This window comes from Nicotiana tabacum, chromosome 2, assembly GCF_000715075.1.
Source record: "Nicotiana tabacum cultivar K326 chromosome 2, ASM71507v2, whole genome shotgun sequence".
Taxonomy (NCBI): domain Eukaryota; kingdom Viridiplantae; phylum Streptophyta; class Magnoliopsida; order Solanales; family Solanaceae; genus Nicotiana; species Nicotiana tabacum.
This window is the reverse complement of record NC_134081.1, coordinates 125,366,502-125,381,089: the sequence shown is the minus strand read 5'-3', so window position 1 is coordinate 125,381,089 and position 14,588 is coordinate 125,366,502. Positions and strand designations below refer to the sequence as shown.

Genomic DNA, 14,588 nt, shown 5'->3' with positions numbered 1-14,588 from the left:
TTCTGACATTTGGATCTTTTTATTAAATGGCTCAATGGTAAGCAATTAAATTAAGGCCAACAACAACTGTAACACCTAAAATCAAACAAATTAAATTCGGCTATATGAGGAAGCGGAACCAACGTAAAATAAGAAGAAAAACATTTAAACTTGTGTATAAATAACTTGCTTCAGGAATTTTGTAAATTCAATATCATCTTTGTATGTACTATACGTGTTTTGAACATAAAACTGAGAACGGAGCTCGAATGCTGTTGTATCATCAACTGGGACAATGTGGGATTTATCCCTACTTTCCTTTGGGGAAAAACCAATTTCCAAACTTCAAAACTCAGGCAACGACAGGGTAGGATGCGCAAGTGGCAATACCACACATGTTCTTTCCCATCTCCATCTTGAAGTATCCATCGTCACCCCAATCTGCTCCCCATGAGTTCTTGATGAGCCAATAAGGAACACCATTTTCAACACCGTAACCCACAGCAAGAACAGCATGGTTTACATCCTGCCAATGCAACACACAACGTTTGTAATATTGTATATATGCCTATTTAGCAAAGTCAGGAATTTCATTTAGCGAAGTTATAAATTTCACTTAGGGTGTTCAAGATTTAATATATGCACGACAGTGAAGTGAAGGGTGTTCAACTGACGACCCTTGGTCGGCTGTAGCTTTCCCCTGTATTTAGGTAACTATGTCAATATATTTGCATATCACGTTCCTAGGGACAGATGACTTACCATGGGAGTGTTGCCGCATTCTGTGCTGCTGTAAACACCACTCTTGTATTGTTTGAAACCTTTGATCACCTCAAAAGCAATACTAACGGGTCTAACCAATGCAACTGCGTACTTTAGTTCATCTTCAGCACCCTGTAATTACACATATATATGGAATCCAACCGATGCTTATTGACCATTCAGGATGTAAAGCAGCAACGCAAGCATAAGTTCATGACTTAAAAACTGAACAAGTTAACGAATGGAATCCACTCGACATAATTCACCGGCAAAGATTGGTTCCATCCCAGAGGAAAGGAGATGTCTTACCAAGGTAATATTGACAGAATCGATGACTTTGACACCAACATTTTCTGATGAGAATTTACATAAGCCATTCTTGCCAGTGTATGGATATGCTTCTTCAGTGTCAAGACCGCCATTGGATTTAATGTACTCGAAGGCTTGTGATGGGAGCCCACCATTGCAGCCAAAGTTATTAAAAGCTCCAGCACAGTCCACAAGCTGCTGCTCAGATAGAGAGATTCCCTTCCCAAATGCTTGGCTATATGCTGCTTCTAGTGCACCAGTAGTGCTGCCAAATCGACATATGCCTTTTCCATTAGTTCAGCTTAAGAGTGCAATTTCAGGAATTACAACTTAAGAGTCCAATGATGTGATTCTAACTAATTCTCACCTGAATGTCCAGCAAGATCCGCACTTTCCCTGATTCTTGACTGGGCTTACAATCCCATCTTCCCTCCAGTCTTTCTATAATTACGAAATTGGAAATTTGGGGTTAGGAAAGAAAAACTTCTTTTTGCAAGCAATTGTACACTAACTCAGTACATGCTCGCTAGTCTACTGGAGTTTGGAGCTACCCACTTCGATCAATTAGCCAAGATTTTTACCAGAATATGAAAATCACTGGTGCTCGATCTAGTGGTATTTTTTATGAGGATTTTATTTATTGTTGTAGGATCACTATTCAAGATCTTTTTAGTTAGTGTTTCTATAGTTACAGCATAATTAAACTCAGAGCACTCCACAATCTTAGAAATAATAAATCATCACAAAGTAGTTTAACTCTAGAGATCAGTAACTCAGAGAAATAGATACAGAGGAGTTCTGAGTGCATATACCGTCTCCGGCAGAACGGCGTTAGTGAGCTTGACATTGCCCTTTGTTGTGGCAGAGCAGTTTTGAGCTGCCCCCAACCTGTCTCTTCGGAACTCATCCCATGTTAGGTCGGTAAACTCTGTTATGAAACATAATAATCAATAAACAATGAGGGCCATATATAATAGAACTTACAAGCATAAAATGCATACTTATTTATCTAACTTTTGTTGTTGAATCTATACACAACTAGATTAAGTTGTAAAAACTTTTCATTTGAGCAGTCCAATGCTTAGGTGCTTATTTTCATTAATATGGTGCTAGCTGATGGTCTATTGGAAACAGTCTTTCTACCCTCACAAGATAGAGGTAAGTCCTACGTACACACTTACCCCCAGACTCGACGGTGTGGGATAATACTGGGTATGTTGTTGTTGTAATGCTTAGGTGCTTATATTCTTTCCATGTACTATGATTTTGTTTTTATGTCCAAAAATGAATGAATAGAGAAGAAATAAGAATTCAATTTAGATTTTTTTTGGTCTTTAAGCAAGATTAGTTTTTATGAGAAAAGTTTTTGAATTGACCTAAAACAAAAAAAATTAAAAAGAAAACAAAAGTTTTTTGATTTGAGAGAGAAAGGGTACCCACAAGCCACACACTATGAATGAAATATCCACACATGATAAGGCAACTAGACCAATTAATTAGTAATAAAATATGAAAACTACAAATACCATACTGATACTACAGTGGAAAATATAGTTACCTTATCTTATAACAATAATAATAATTACATCTTAATCCAAAAGGTTGTCTTACCATATGAAGAAGAAGAAAAACAAAGAGTATTCCAATAAAAGAATCACTAAACTATAACTTGTTATCTCCAAATCAACAAATTAAGATTCCACTTAAGCTAAAGAGAAAAAGCAAAAAAGGAAAAGAGCATGGCTTTAGCGTTATGCTATAATATTAATTATACCATTGACACCGAGTTTGTATGATAGTCCTTTCTTGTTATGCGATCGAATCATCTTCAAATTGTCCAAGAATACCTCGAACCTTTGCTTTATCTCCTCAACTGACTCATACCTCTTCCCATACCTTAAATAACATCCCAAAAACAAAACGATTTAAGTTATATACTCTCCTCATTCACTTTTACTTGTAACATTTCACTTCGAGAATCAATTTGACTAATCTTTGAAGCTAAATAGGATTAAATTTTTTTAATATTTTAAAATTAAAATTTAGATATTTGAAAACTATACCAAAAGTAATATAATTTGTAGTGTTGTTGGTCAAAGTTTAGATAGTTTGACCCTCAAAAGCGAAATATGACAGTTAAAAAGTAAACGGAGGGAGTATATCACAGTAAAAAGGAAAATTTACCCCATCAATACCACCTAATGCGTATTAAGAGATTTATTTATAAATATCTGACTATGTTAAAAAAAAATTATGCTCACTGCATATATAGAACTTAAACTCAAAATAAAACATACTCCACTACTAATAAGCAAATAATAAAAAATCTCATTTCCTTGTAGATATCATCATACCTGTGAGCAAAGCGAACGAAGGAGAGAGCATGGCGACTCTGGCCCACGACTTGGAGAATTCCGTTCTCCAGCTCATGCAAACCGTCGGAAACGACTTGCCTGATCGGATTCTCAACGGCGAAGGTTGCCGGTCCGGCTAGTGCGGCGGCGAAAAGGCCACCGGCGACGACGAGAGCCAGTAGGAGTGTGAAACGAGACATTGGAACCTCCTCTCAGAGAATGTGGGGAAGGGAATGATACGGATTGGGTGTGTGTATGGTAAGACTGGTCGAATAGTGGAGAATTTATTCAGGTGGGTTTTGTCCTCTATTTAAGTGGGGTCCATTTAAGGCCCAGACATGACATTTTATAATGGGTCAAATTTATTGTTTAATTTTTTTTGTCGGCATATATTGATTATATTATATAAATGTTTACTCTTTTAACGAGTATTCAATCAAATTTTACTATATTCTCTGTAACAACACTCTATCTATAATGGTTAAGTTCTTTTTGGAATTAAAATTTCATGTTATAATATAATCTAGTTCTCAGTAACAATACTTTGTTATAACAATAAAAATTATTCGAAACAAATAAAATTGTTATTGAGAGGTTTGACTGTATATTGATTATATACGATTAGGGCTGTCAAATTTGGCCAAAGCCCAAATGACTCGCCCGACCCGCCCAAAGTTGAGCCGGTTATTGACCTGCCCATTTATTAAACTCATGTCATCTTGACCTAACTCATCTCAACCCATTTAAAGCGAGGTTGATTTTTAGCCCAAATTGATCCATAAGTAATTTTGTCAAAATATCTTAGAAATAATTTATTTTTTTTGTTTGATATGTTATATATGACCACAAAAGAAAAAAATATTATTTAGTAATTATACACTTCATAAGAAAACATACATATTAATTAAAGTGTGCTAAGAGTTAGGCGGGTTGGACTATGACCCAAATTTTAGTTCATCTTGAACCAATTTATCTCAGTCGACACTATTATATAAGATTATACATATAATGTATATGAAATACACATATTATATATTTGTTAGCTATATTTAATTTAAACGATTAAATAAGCGATTAATTAGGTTAATACTCGATGATATTTACAACTTTATCCTTTAGAGATATTTTGAGTAAGTAGAAGAATCTTATGGAAGAATCTTCGATGGGGCCTATTGTTTTTTGGTGGGAAATGTGTTGGCGTGCTCGCAAAGTTGAAAAAAGATGGCGTAGGTGCTGACGTTAATTTTTTATTCCAGCATTTCCGTTATGGAATCTGTTTGGAAGTTTGTACACTAGTTTTTTTTTTTTTTGGGTCAAATGAATTATTTTTTTCATATTTATTTTTTATATATACAAAGATAACCTATGTACACAGTTGGTTGAACTTACACAATTGTTTGTTGTCTTCATGAATAAAGAAGGAGAATTACAGTAGGTTGATAACTAATTTTTTTTGCATAATATTTTTAACAAAATCAAATTCTAATGCCACCGGATTAAATTACTTATTCATATAAGTAAAGTTGAAGAAGCAATATGTGGTGGACATTTTGGAAGAGAATAAGGCAACATTATCTAAAGTTTATCCAATGAAAACTCAAGTATATGGAGTAGTTTTGTCATTTTGTTTGAATTTTTCTGTAGAAAGAAAGGGACCATGACTTCGGGAAAAAAATTAATAAGAGAGGGTATTGAAAAATAATACTAGAAAACAAAGACGACTAAAGGTGCTCCAACATTTTCTATTGTTTGATTAATTCTCCCTTCTAGACGATTCTTAGGTCAGCCAAACTAAATGTAGGACCAAGTAATTAACCAATTTTTTTGGGGGGGGGGGGGGGAGGAGTTTCTAAATGTATTCGTATTGGGTCTCGATTAATCTGTATTCAGTAAAGCTACTTAAAGGGAAAAACTTTTCTATCATGATTTTATGATCTATTCCAGGCTCGAACTCGAAAATTTTTTGATTAAGGATGGAGGAATTTATCCATCTCACCACAATCCTAAGAAAAAGTAATTAACCAATCCCCATATATTAGTATAACGATCTAGCTAGCATTCATTTGCATGGGTGGAGCTAGAGTCGAGAGCGCGTTCGGCCGAATTCAGTAACTTTGTTTCGAACCCTATATTTGTCTTAAAAAATTTATTAAATATATACAAATTATTAATTTAGAACTCAGTAACTTAAAGCGATTTATAAAATTCCGAATCATAAGATTGAAATCCTGACTCCGGCTCAGTTCATTTGTGTGTAGGTCCCCCGTAAGACCATAACTATGAATAAACCAACCATAGATATAGACCTAAAAGGAACAAACTTATTATTAATAATTTCATATTATCATACTATATGGTTGGAGTGCAAAAAACTAATCAAGAAAACTGCCTGCATGGTTGCTAACGAAGAAACCACACATTTAGGATTTTTTTTTTATTTACTTTTTGACGATGAAAGACACTTAGTAGTGGGATTAAATAATCAAAGTGACAGATCGAAACAACACTTCCTTTCTTCACGCAATATATATAAATATATAGAACATTATCAAAAGCACCATTTTCTAATACGTAAAGAATCTGGCATTTTCTCTTGGTGGTGCACTAGTAGACGTCACATAGAAAAAGGAAACAAGAAAAAAATCAGCCACTTTTAGAAAAGATATTTTTCACCCAAATACCAATCATACTAGCTCGATAGCGAAGTGCTCTCTCCGTTTACTTTTAATTGTCTACTTTATCAAATATACATTTTTATTTTTATTTGTTCACTATACTAAATCAAGAGACGACAATCTTTTTTTTCCGTTTTACCCTTATAATTAACTATTTGTTCCCCACATTATTTTTCAAGACTTTTAGAAATGTTATCATTATTATGAATAAGATTATAAAATATATATATATATACTTTATTTATTTTTTCTTTAAAAAAGTGCACAGTCAAAATTAGACAACTAAAAGTAAACAGGGAGTAGTGAAGATCTCTTTCACTTACTTTTTAGAGGATAAGAGGAACGAGACAAGGCGAATTTGTTACTAAATAATAGAAAGACACGGAAGGGAAATAAATTTTACTATATATCTTACAGAAAAAAAATACTAATTTCATGTATATTAGTATTTGTTAGTGATTTCATTTGTTTAATTATTTTAACTTCCTTCTGTTACGAGATCACTATACCTTAATAAAAATATTATCTCTAGTGTTATGGCATGCTTGGCGTTTGATGAATGTTTTGACGTTTCAGAATAGTGCATATGGGATAAGCAGGTTTGAATCTCGTGATATCAAATGATATAGGGTATATAAATAACCGCTAATATGTCCAAAAAAAAACATGACTAATGTTTGATTTGAATTCCGATTTTTCCTTCTTCGTTCTTTTTGGGAATCAAACCGCATGTATAAAGATATTTAAAAGGATATTATCATCTTTAGCCGGCGCCAAAAATTATTTACATCCGGTAGCCAAAAAAGTGTATAAAACTTGTATAATTTTTGTATATAACATACAAAATATATATACAAAAAATATACAAATTTTATACATTTTTTAGACTATTATTTTTACAAAAGCTATACAGTGTTATTTTTCCATATTTAAACACTTGAAAGTCCTAATAATCCAAAATTAACACTATTTAGCCACCACTTAAAAGTACCATAACGAATTTCAAACATGCTGCATTCCATCTAAAAGCATGTTCGATATTCGTTTATGTTCAATTTGCTAATTCTATTAAAAGACAATAGTGATAGCATAGCTAGTCGCCTAACATACAAAACAGCAACTTAAAAATTTATGGACAAAGGGTTTAGCCTACGAGTCCCAGTCTAGTAAAAGAAAAAAAAATACCACTGAAAAAGTAACTTCTAGTTTTATTGCAGGGACAATCATGTTTTATAGTGCAAAATAGATCATTAACTATGTAAAGGTGAAGATATCTAGGATTCCAAACAAAAACTTCTGACTGCTTCAGAAGTTACCATCTCTTTCTGCAGTGTCAGCCCCATATATATCAAAGAACACCTAAAATGGGAAAAAAAGGACTCTGAACTAGCTGGAAACCCCATCAATATATGATTCAGCAGAAATTACGGACGTCAATTAATGAGAATGGTAATTCAATGTGTCGGATTCATACGAATCCTCACTCAAGCTAAATAGTAATTGTGAGGATTCTGAGGCTACCTTCAAGCCACTAACGGTTGCACTTGCACCACAGTTGCGAAGACTGAAACATGTGGAGATATTCCTGAAGGCAGTAAACTGAGATGGCTGCTTCACCGTAATGCAAAATACACAGTGAAGGGACAACATGAAGTTCGATGTTTTATTCACCCAAATTTCAAGATAAGACACCTTTTCTTGTCAGATCTTCCAAATTTATATCCAAGTTCAAGCCCATATTTGGCAATGCACTGAGCATCGCAGGAATATCATGTTGTAGCATTGCAGCCAACTCCTGGAAAGGTAACATCAAAGACAACATTGAATAAGCAGCACAATCAAATACAGTGGCCCTATATGTGCCCAAAATAAAATGCATAAACAGCTTACCTTTCTCTTCTCATCCTTTTGACGCTTTATCACCTCCAAAGGCCAGTCTGCAACTAGTTTTTGAAGTTCAACCTTGAAAGTTTCCCTTCTCGAACCGGGTAGTGTCTACAATGAACATCCAGCATTTAAGCGTACGGCAGAAAGGATACTTATACATGAAATGAAACAAGGGCCAAGTATTGCAGCATATGATGAGTACGAGAGCATGAGAATAATATGTTATCTTCAATAATAATCTATGTCATTCATTGGTTACGGTTACACAAGTCTAATTTGAATGACAAGAGAAAGGGAAGGAGTAAGTTCATTTAGCTTGTCCAGTTAAAGAGGCAAAAGAGGAGAAGCATATATGGAAGTGCATGTCCACCTTCTTCATTAGTTTATCGAGCACAGTGTAATTAGATGGAATGCACAAAATCAAGGACCCATAGACCTTCAACAAGGATAACAAAAGTATTTTAAACCCTCTTTCTTCCCTTTCCCATCCCTTCATTGAACTAAGCATTGTAAGAGCAGCAGTCTTTAATCACAGATCAGAATCCACCCAGTATTTGGAAGATCAGAATAATAAGATTGGATGAACACTGAAGAAATCAATATCTGCTAGATCGTATAGAATACATGATTGCCATATCAGTCAATCACTTCATGAAAATTCAAAACATAATTATTCAAACTGGGAGAAAAAAGAAACCAACATTTGACGCTGCCGATAATTGAGATGGTTACCGATATTAAAAAGACTATTCCAAGGGGGATACATGATCAACTATCCAAAAATAAAAAGAAAAAGGAAAGGGGGGAGGGGGTATACATGATTATGGGGGATGACAATGAATTTTCAGTAATTTATCAAATTGCTGAAGTCAGTAGCCTACACGATGGACAATATTTTGAGCACATTAGTCAATTCCAGTTGTCTTAGAGCAGACTATTTACAAAGCTCCGGTTCCAGCCTAATATCCTAACCATTGCACAAGCTATGCCATGCTTGATGACACCCTCTCCATAGAACAATAAAATAAAGACTCCAAAACTTCAAAACAAGCAAAAACTGGCAGGCACCTGATTGAGTAATTGAATGACGGCAGCAGCATCTCCAGGTTTGTGATCAATTAGGAAAGCCTACAAACGAAATCAAAAATTGTTAATATCGACAAAAAAGGAAACAATTGTGAGACCACATCTGTCCCTCTTCAGTGCTTGGATATACATTTGCCGAAAGAAGAAGATGTTAAATAGTACGTCCACTAGCTCAGCTTGTAAGCAACTAGAAAGATGAGGAGACATGAGTTTCATAATCATCATCAAGAAATAGAAATCAATCAGCTAGTCGATTTTACAACCAATGTTAAAGGAGTTCCCCAATCAGCTTTCATACGAATGATGCTACATTTTACCATTATCCAGATCTAAGACTGTCAAAAACACTGGGTCTCTGGGGAAAGACTTGCCTAGCACTATATATCAACCATGTTTTGAACATGATAGCTTGCCCTTATATCAGTAAGGGTCGTTACATAGCTATGACTGCCTATTTCAATTGAATATAAGCTGATGGGAAAAAGGAGGTGTAACTATGAAGAACAATCCAAACGCACGTTCTTTCGACAGGTAAGTGACAGTGGTGTTAAATGCAAGACAGCACCAAAAGATGTGTCAACAAGTCTACTCTATCAAGGCGTCAAACATTGTTTTGAACACTTCTCCAATTGGATATATGATACAAATTGTGATCCCCTTTTAGGTCATTCATTTCTGTGCTGAAACAAGAAAGAGAGGCAGATAAAGGAAATGTAAAATAAATCAAAACTACGAAAACGAATTACCTTAGCACATGAAAGTCCACTTGCAAGAGTATGTTCCTTCATGGATTCTGATCGTATCTTCTCAATTTTCCACAAAGCATCCACGTCTCCTTCAGAGAAACAAAGATGCAGTAGCAGCAGAGTGTCAAAGCCACAGCAGTAAGCTTTAGTATTCATCAGGAAACTATAATCCCATAACTGAAGCCACTAAGAAATTCGCCCTATTACTTGGTGCAATTTTATAAACTAACCACCAACCACCACCGTACTCGTGCATAAAATGAGAGGATTCTGACATAATGTTCTAAACCTTTTTAAGTTTTAAATAGGAGAAAAGGAAGAGCAAGTACCTATTTTTGAGGCAAACTCCATCCAAGTGTCCAAGGAAGTCTTTCGTAGCTTCACTCCTGCTTTGACAAACCTTTTACCATACTTACACATCAAGTCCCAGTTGTCAGTTTGGGAGCAAATGCTGCAGTAAATCAATCCAACAAGTAAAAAGATCTTTTTAGAAAGAATGAAGTGTATAAGGAAGCAACAGATTGTAGCTCAGCCAAGACATAATAATAATAAAGATAATTGTTGTTACTTGAATTAAGATACTATTATTATGTTAACACTAGCATAGCTAAGTGGCATTTTGCGTACATGCCTCTTCAAAATAAGTACAGTATCTACCATCCTATCTTCGGACAAGAGTGGGTTGCTCTAGTGGTGAGCACCCTCCACTTCCAACCAAGAGGTTGTGAGTTCGAGTCACCCCAAGAGCAAGGTGGGAGTTCTTGGAGGGAGGGAGCCGAGGGTCTATCGGAAACAGCCTCTCTACCCCAGGGTAGGGGTAAGATTTGCATACACACTACCCTCCCCAGACCCCACTAGTGGGATTATACTGGGTTGTTGTTGTTGTAGTATCTATCATCCTATCGGCACAAACCTCTAGGATGTAAGTTAGGGCCCTAGCCTGAAGTATCCAAAAATTAAGGAAGGACTACACAACTTGATCTCAAAAAGCAGATTACTACTCAATTGTGTTCTCAAAATTTTTATTGAACTAGAGCAGGTCATTTTGTCTTTATCGCTCCATGATGTGACAATGGGTGCAATTCAGCTGGAAAAAAATGCAACGTAATGTGCAATTCTCGAAATTGGTCTTGACCTCAAAATAAAGGTATTAATGTGTATAAAACTATGAAAGCCACAGCACAGTTAAGTTTAACAAATAGACCATTAGAATGGAGAAAGCAAGTTTGAAAAGCTCACCAACTCAAATAGTTATCAATCTTCTTTTCCAAAGTAGTAGAAAATCCCCTATCCGTCCTAAAGGTTCCTCTTCCCAGAAAGAGTGTTCAAAGCATGATTAATTATGTCTATTGTCAGTAAAAGAAATGAACATTGACAATTTCATGGATATTATGATCCTCATATTTCAGAAATATAGAAGTGTCATGCTGGTAAAGAACAATAGGCTCGCCAGGGATTTAGTTAGACAACAGAACAAAAATAAAAAGCAAAGAGGGAAGAGATATTGGGTAACACTGTAACAGTTTATACTGGATCAGTACCTGAAGACAATTTCTGCAGTTCCAGGCTGCAGGTTCAGATCATTCTTCTTCACCAGTTTCATAATTTCTACCAACAGTTTAACATCATTATGCTGTTTAGCAAACAACTGCAGTCATACAACACCAAAGTTTTACATGGCTTAGTCATCACACACATATCATACATCATGAAGCCAAACTAGAACTCCAAATTACCAGTAAATGGTGAGCAGATCCAATATTAGGAGTCAATCCGTACACATTATGCTTCCACAACACCTTCTTACCTGTATACAAAGTGAAGCTTTAACACTCTCAACAAGCTCTTAATACGCAGAAATACTTGAAGATTCAGTTTAGCAATCCATCAATCCATTCAGATACCACTGAAAGAAATCAATTGCATATGATATTTGCAATTTTTCTTTCATCTCATTTATTGACCTACTCAAGTTATTCGTCTTCTAGAAAGCTTTAACTTACACATTAGAAAATCCATAGAGACGACCAAAGCATATCCGGCGTGTCATCCCAGCAACAATCCCAATCCTAGGATGGTCAATCTTTCCCTTTTTAAAAGTTTGTAACCACAAAAATTTCTTAAAAACTCAAATATTTCAAGTATATTCCTACTTGGGAGTTTTCACTCAGGAAAATAATGGAGATTTTAACTAGAATTTTTACAAAAATTAAATTTACTTAGCTTGGATGAACAAGTGTACAGAGTCAAAGCAACGTGATGAGATGCACTTCCGCTTTCAGTCTAAAAGTCTAGCTTCCTTACTGATACTAACAAGTTTGCACTACAAATGATGGGACCAAGCAACTAAGCTTAAATACTGAAGAATAGCAAAGAGAACTCAGAAATTTACCCAAGTCAATGGCGCCAACACGTACACAAGCCTTTGTAATGTCCTGGCAGAGGGCACGGTTGAAGTTTTCATGGATACGGAGATTTGAAAGTCTCTGCACTCAGACATACATCACGTGCTACTTACCATCAGACGAGCAAATCAACAAGGACCTCCTAAAAATTCAACGATATAAAGAGACTAACAAATATCCGAAGTCTCTGCAAAATGTCGTGTAAAAGATTAACATCTTCACGGTTCGCACAACTTTGTATTAGGGACCACAACCGGGCATTTGGCGGAGCTGATCTTTGTTCCACGACACATTTCAGCATCTTGTCATACAGTTCCTTCACGGACTCTGCTTTAAAACTACGATTCAGAAATAAATATAAATATAAAAATCAAAACCACTCAAAACCATACGCGAAAACAAACTATCACCTGTCGCACTACTACTTTCAACTGCCCCTGCTTCTGTAGAAAATGATGCCTTGAGCATACTAGAGCATTTCTCACATTGACATACATTTCTCCGAATATTGCATTCTGTTTGCATATAATTTCCATTAATTGTAGTACCTGTTTATCCATAATATACCTATCTTAGGATACCGGTAAATCAAATCTGTCATTTAGCCGGAAAACAACTTTACTATAGCATTCAGGTATAGACTTGTCTACGTTGAAAATTTATTAATTAGAAAATCTTCAAATAACAATCATACTTTCTATAGATCAAATTGCACATTTCACAATTTTTGACCTAGTAAAATCCAGAAGAAAACATCCTCTTACTCAAATCAAAAATGAATAATTACCAGAGGTAAAGTAACCACGCCGTGAAGAAGAGTTGAGACATGATTCAGTAGCTTCATAGGTACAATGGGATTGAATTCGTGACACTGAATTGAGCAAAATCGGAGACGACGAGTTTCTCAAAACCCTAACGAGCTGGCGAGCCTTCAAAACCCTTTGCATTTTTGCTTTGCCTAAACCCTCACAACGTGAGTGACATGTCTACAGAATCAGGTGTTCCCCAATTTTTTTGTGTTCGTCACGTAGATCTAACCGTTCATTTATTTTTGAAGTGTGGACTTATCAAATGGTCCAAACAAGGAAGTCTAATTACCTGATCCATATTAAAAAAACCTTGTTGGGCCGGGCTGGTAGTCCATTTTTACTAGCAATTAGTAGGGGCAAGTCCATGGATAGCCATTCTCGGATGCTATTTAAAGATTAGCCGATACTTATTTGTCCTGAAATTTTAAATTAAAATTCTTAACTTCAGGACATTTTTGTCCTGAAAAATTGAATAGAAAAACTGAAATTCAGGTCGCACTGGCTACTTCCTAAATAGCAGCACTTTAGAGTGACAACCTAGTGTCATTTCTACCAATATGTGTTTATCCTTATGGGATCTTTATAGAAATAGCCGGTCGGATTTACTCTTTATTTTTTTAGTCGGTATAAATAGTTTTTATATTAATTATATATGGTTACACATATATTTCCTCCATCCCAATATATGTGAAGGTATTTGACTGGTACGAGTTTAAAAAATAAAGGGAAGACTTTTGAAACTTGTGGTCTAAAACAAATCATATAAATTATTATGGCTATAAATTATTTCACTAAGGGTAAAAAGAAAAATTTAAAGTTGAATTGTTACTAAATATAGAAAAGTATTATTCTTTTTGGGACTAATTAAAAAGAAAAGAGTATCACATAAATTGGGACATAAATAGTAATCTATGAATTATACATTATATTATACATTGTTCGACTATTTTTAGTTTAAGCGGTTGGATGGCATTTATTTAAGTTTATTCTTCTTGTCCTATTAGTATTTTGGTAAACATGAACTACGAGTAACGTACGACCAGTGGGGTAACCACACTATGCCACCTTTCGCTGAAAATTTGAAATGCGTATATAAGTCAAATACTACTTTATATGACAGTATATTATATTTTGAACACCCTTAACATAGTTGAATGAGGCAGTCCAGCGATCTAGGGTGTTCACAGTGATATGTTGTTCACGGGTTCAAAGTTATTTGCCCATTTTATTTGCCAAAATTAAACGGAGACCACCGCATGTATGATCTATTAGATTTTTTTTCAATCTAATTATATTTAAATAAAATAACTCTTAGAACTTGAAATTTATATAAAGACAAATAACTAATTATAAAAGTAGTTTTTTAATTAAAAGTTATTTCTTAAACAAATTTTACAATTTAAAAGTCAAGCTCTACAAAAATTTCGTCAACAAAAGCTCTCTGCAGGGTACATATTACAAACCCTCTCGACTCTTTTTTTTAAAAATTTTATGCTTACTTTTATCAGTAAAATTTCTATTGTTGTCTTTTTATGTTAATTTTGATTTATAAAATTATAGTTCGATTACAAGTATT

At 34.8% G+C, this 14,588-nt stretch overlaps 2 protein-coding genes across 3 annotated transcripts; both read right to left on the bottom strand.

Annotated features, from left to right (window-relative positions):
* Positions 1-143: 143 nt before the first annotated feature.
* On the bottom strand, positions 144-3,661 carry LOC107823208 (cysteine proteinase 3-like). Its single transcript, NM_001326116.1, is given in 7 exon segments — positions 144-505; positions 742-873; positions 1,051-1,315; positions 1,418-1,491; positions 1,863-1,978; positions 2,825-2,946; positions 3,405-3,661. Coding segments are annotated over 7 exon segments (1,083 nt in total). The 5' UTR covers positions 3,605-3,661; the 3' UTR covers positions 144-331.
* A 3,582-nt stretch (positions 3,662-7,243) lies between these two features.
* Positions 7,244-13,230, bottom strand: LOC107823210 (uncharacterized). Of its 2 annotated transcripts, none has more exons than XM_075239042.1 (11): positions 12,991-13,230; positions 12,614-12,718; positions 12,376-12,530; positions 12,191-12,284; positions 11,535-11,605; positions 11,340-11,446; positions 10,128-10,249; positions 9,799-9,887; positions 9,035-9,094; positions 7,970-8,074; positions 7,244-7,874 (listed from the first exon to the last, which is right to left on the bottom strand). In XM_075239042.1, the coding sequence occupies exons 1-11, from the start codon at positions 13,148-13,150 to the stop codon at positions 7,758-7,760; spliced, it is 1,185 nt and encodes a 394-aa protein (XP_075095143.1). In that variant the 5' UTR covers positions 13,151-13,230; the 3' UTR covers positions 7,244-7,757. The 2 variants fall into 2 exon arrangements, with proteins under 2 accessions (XP_075095143.1, XP_075095139.1); XM_075239038.1 differs by having other exon boundaries at positions 12,614-12,751; positions 12,991-13,229.
* Between the last annotated feature and the right edge of the window lie 1,358 nt (positions 13,231-14,588).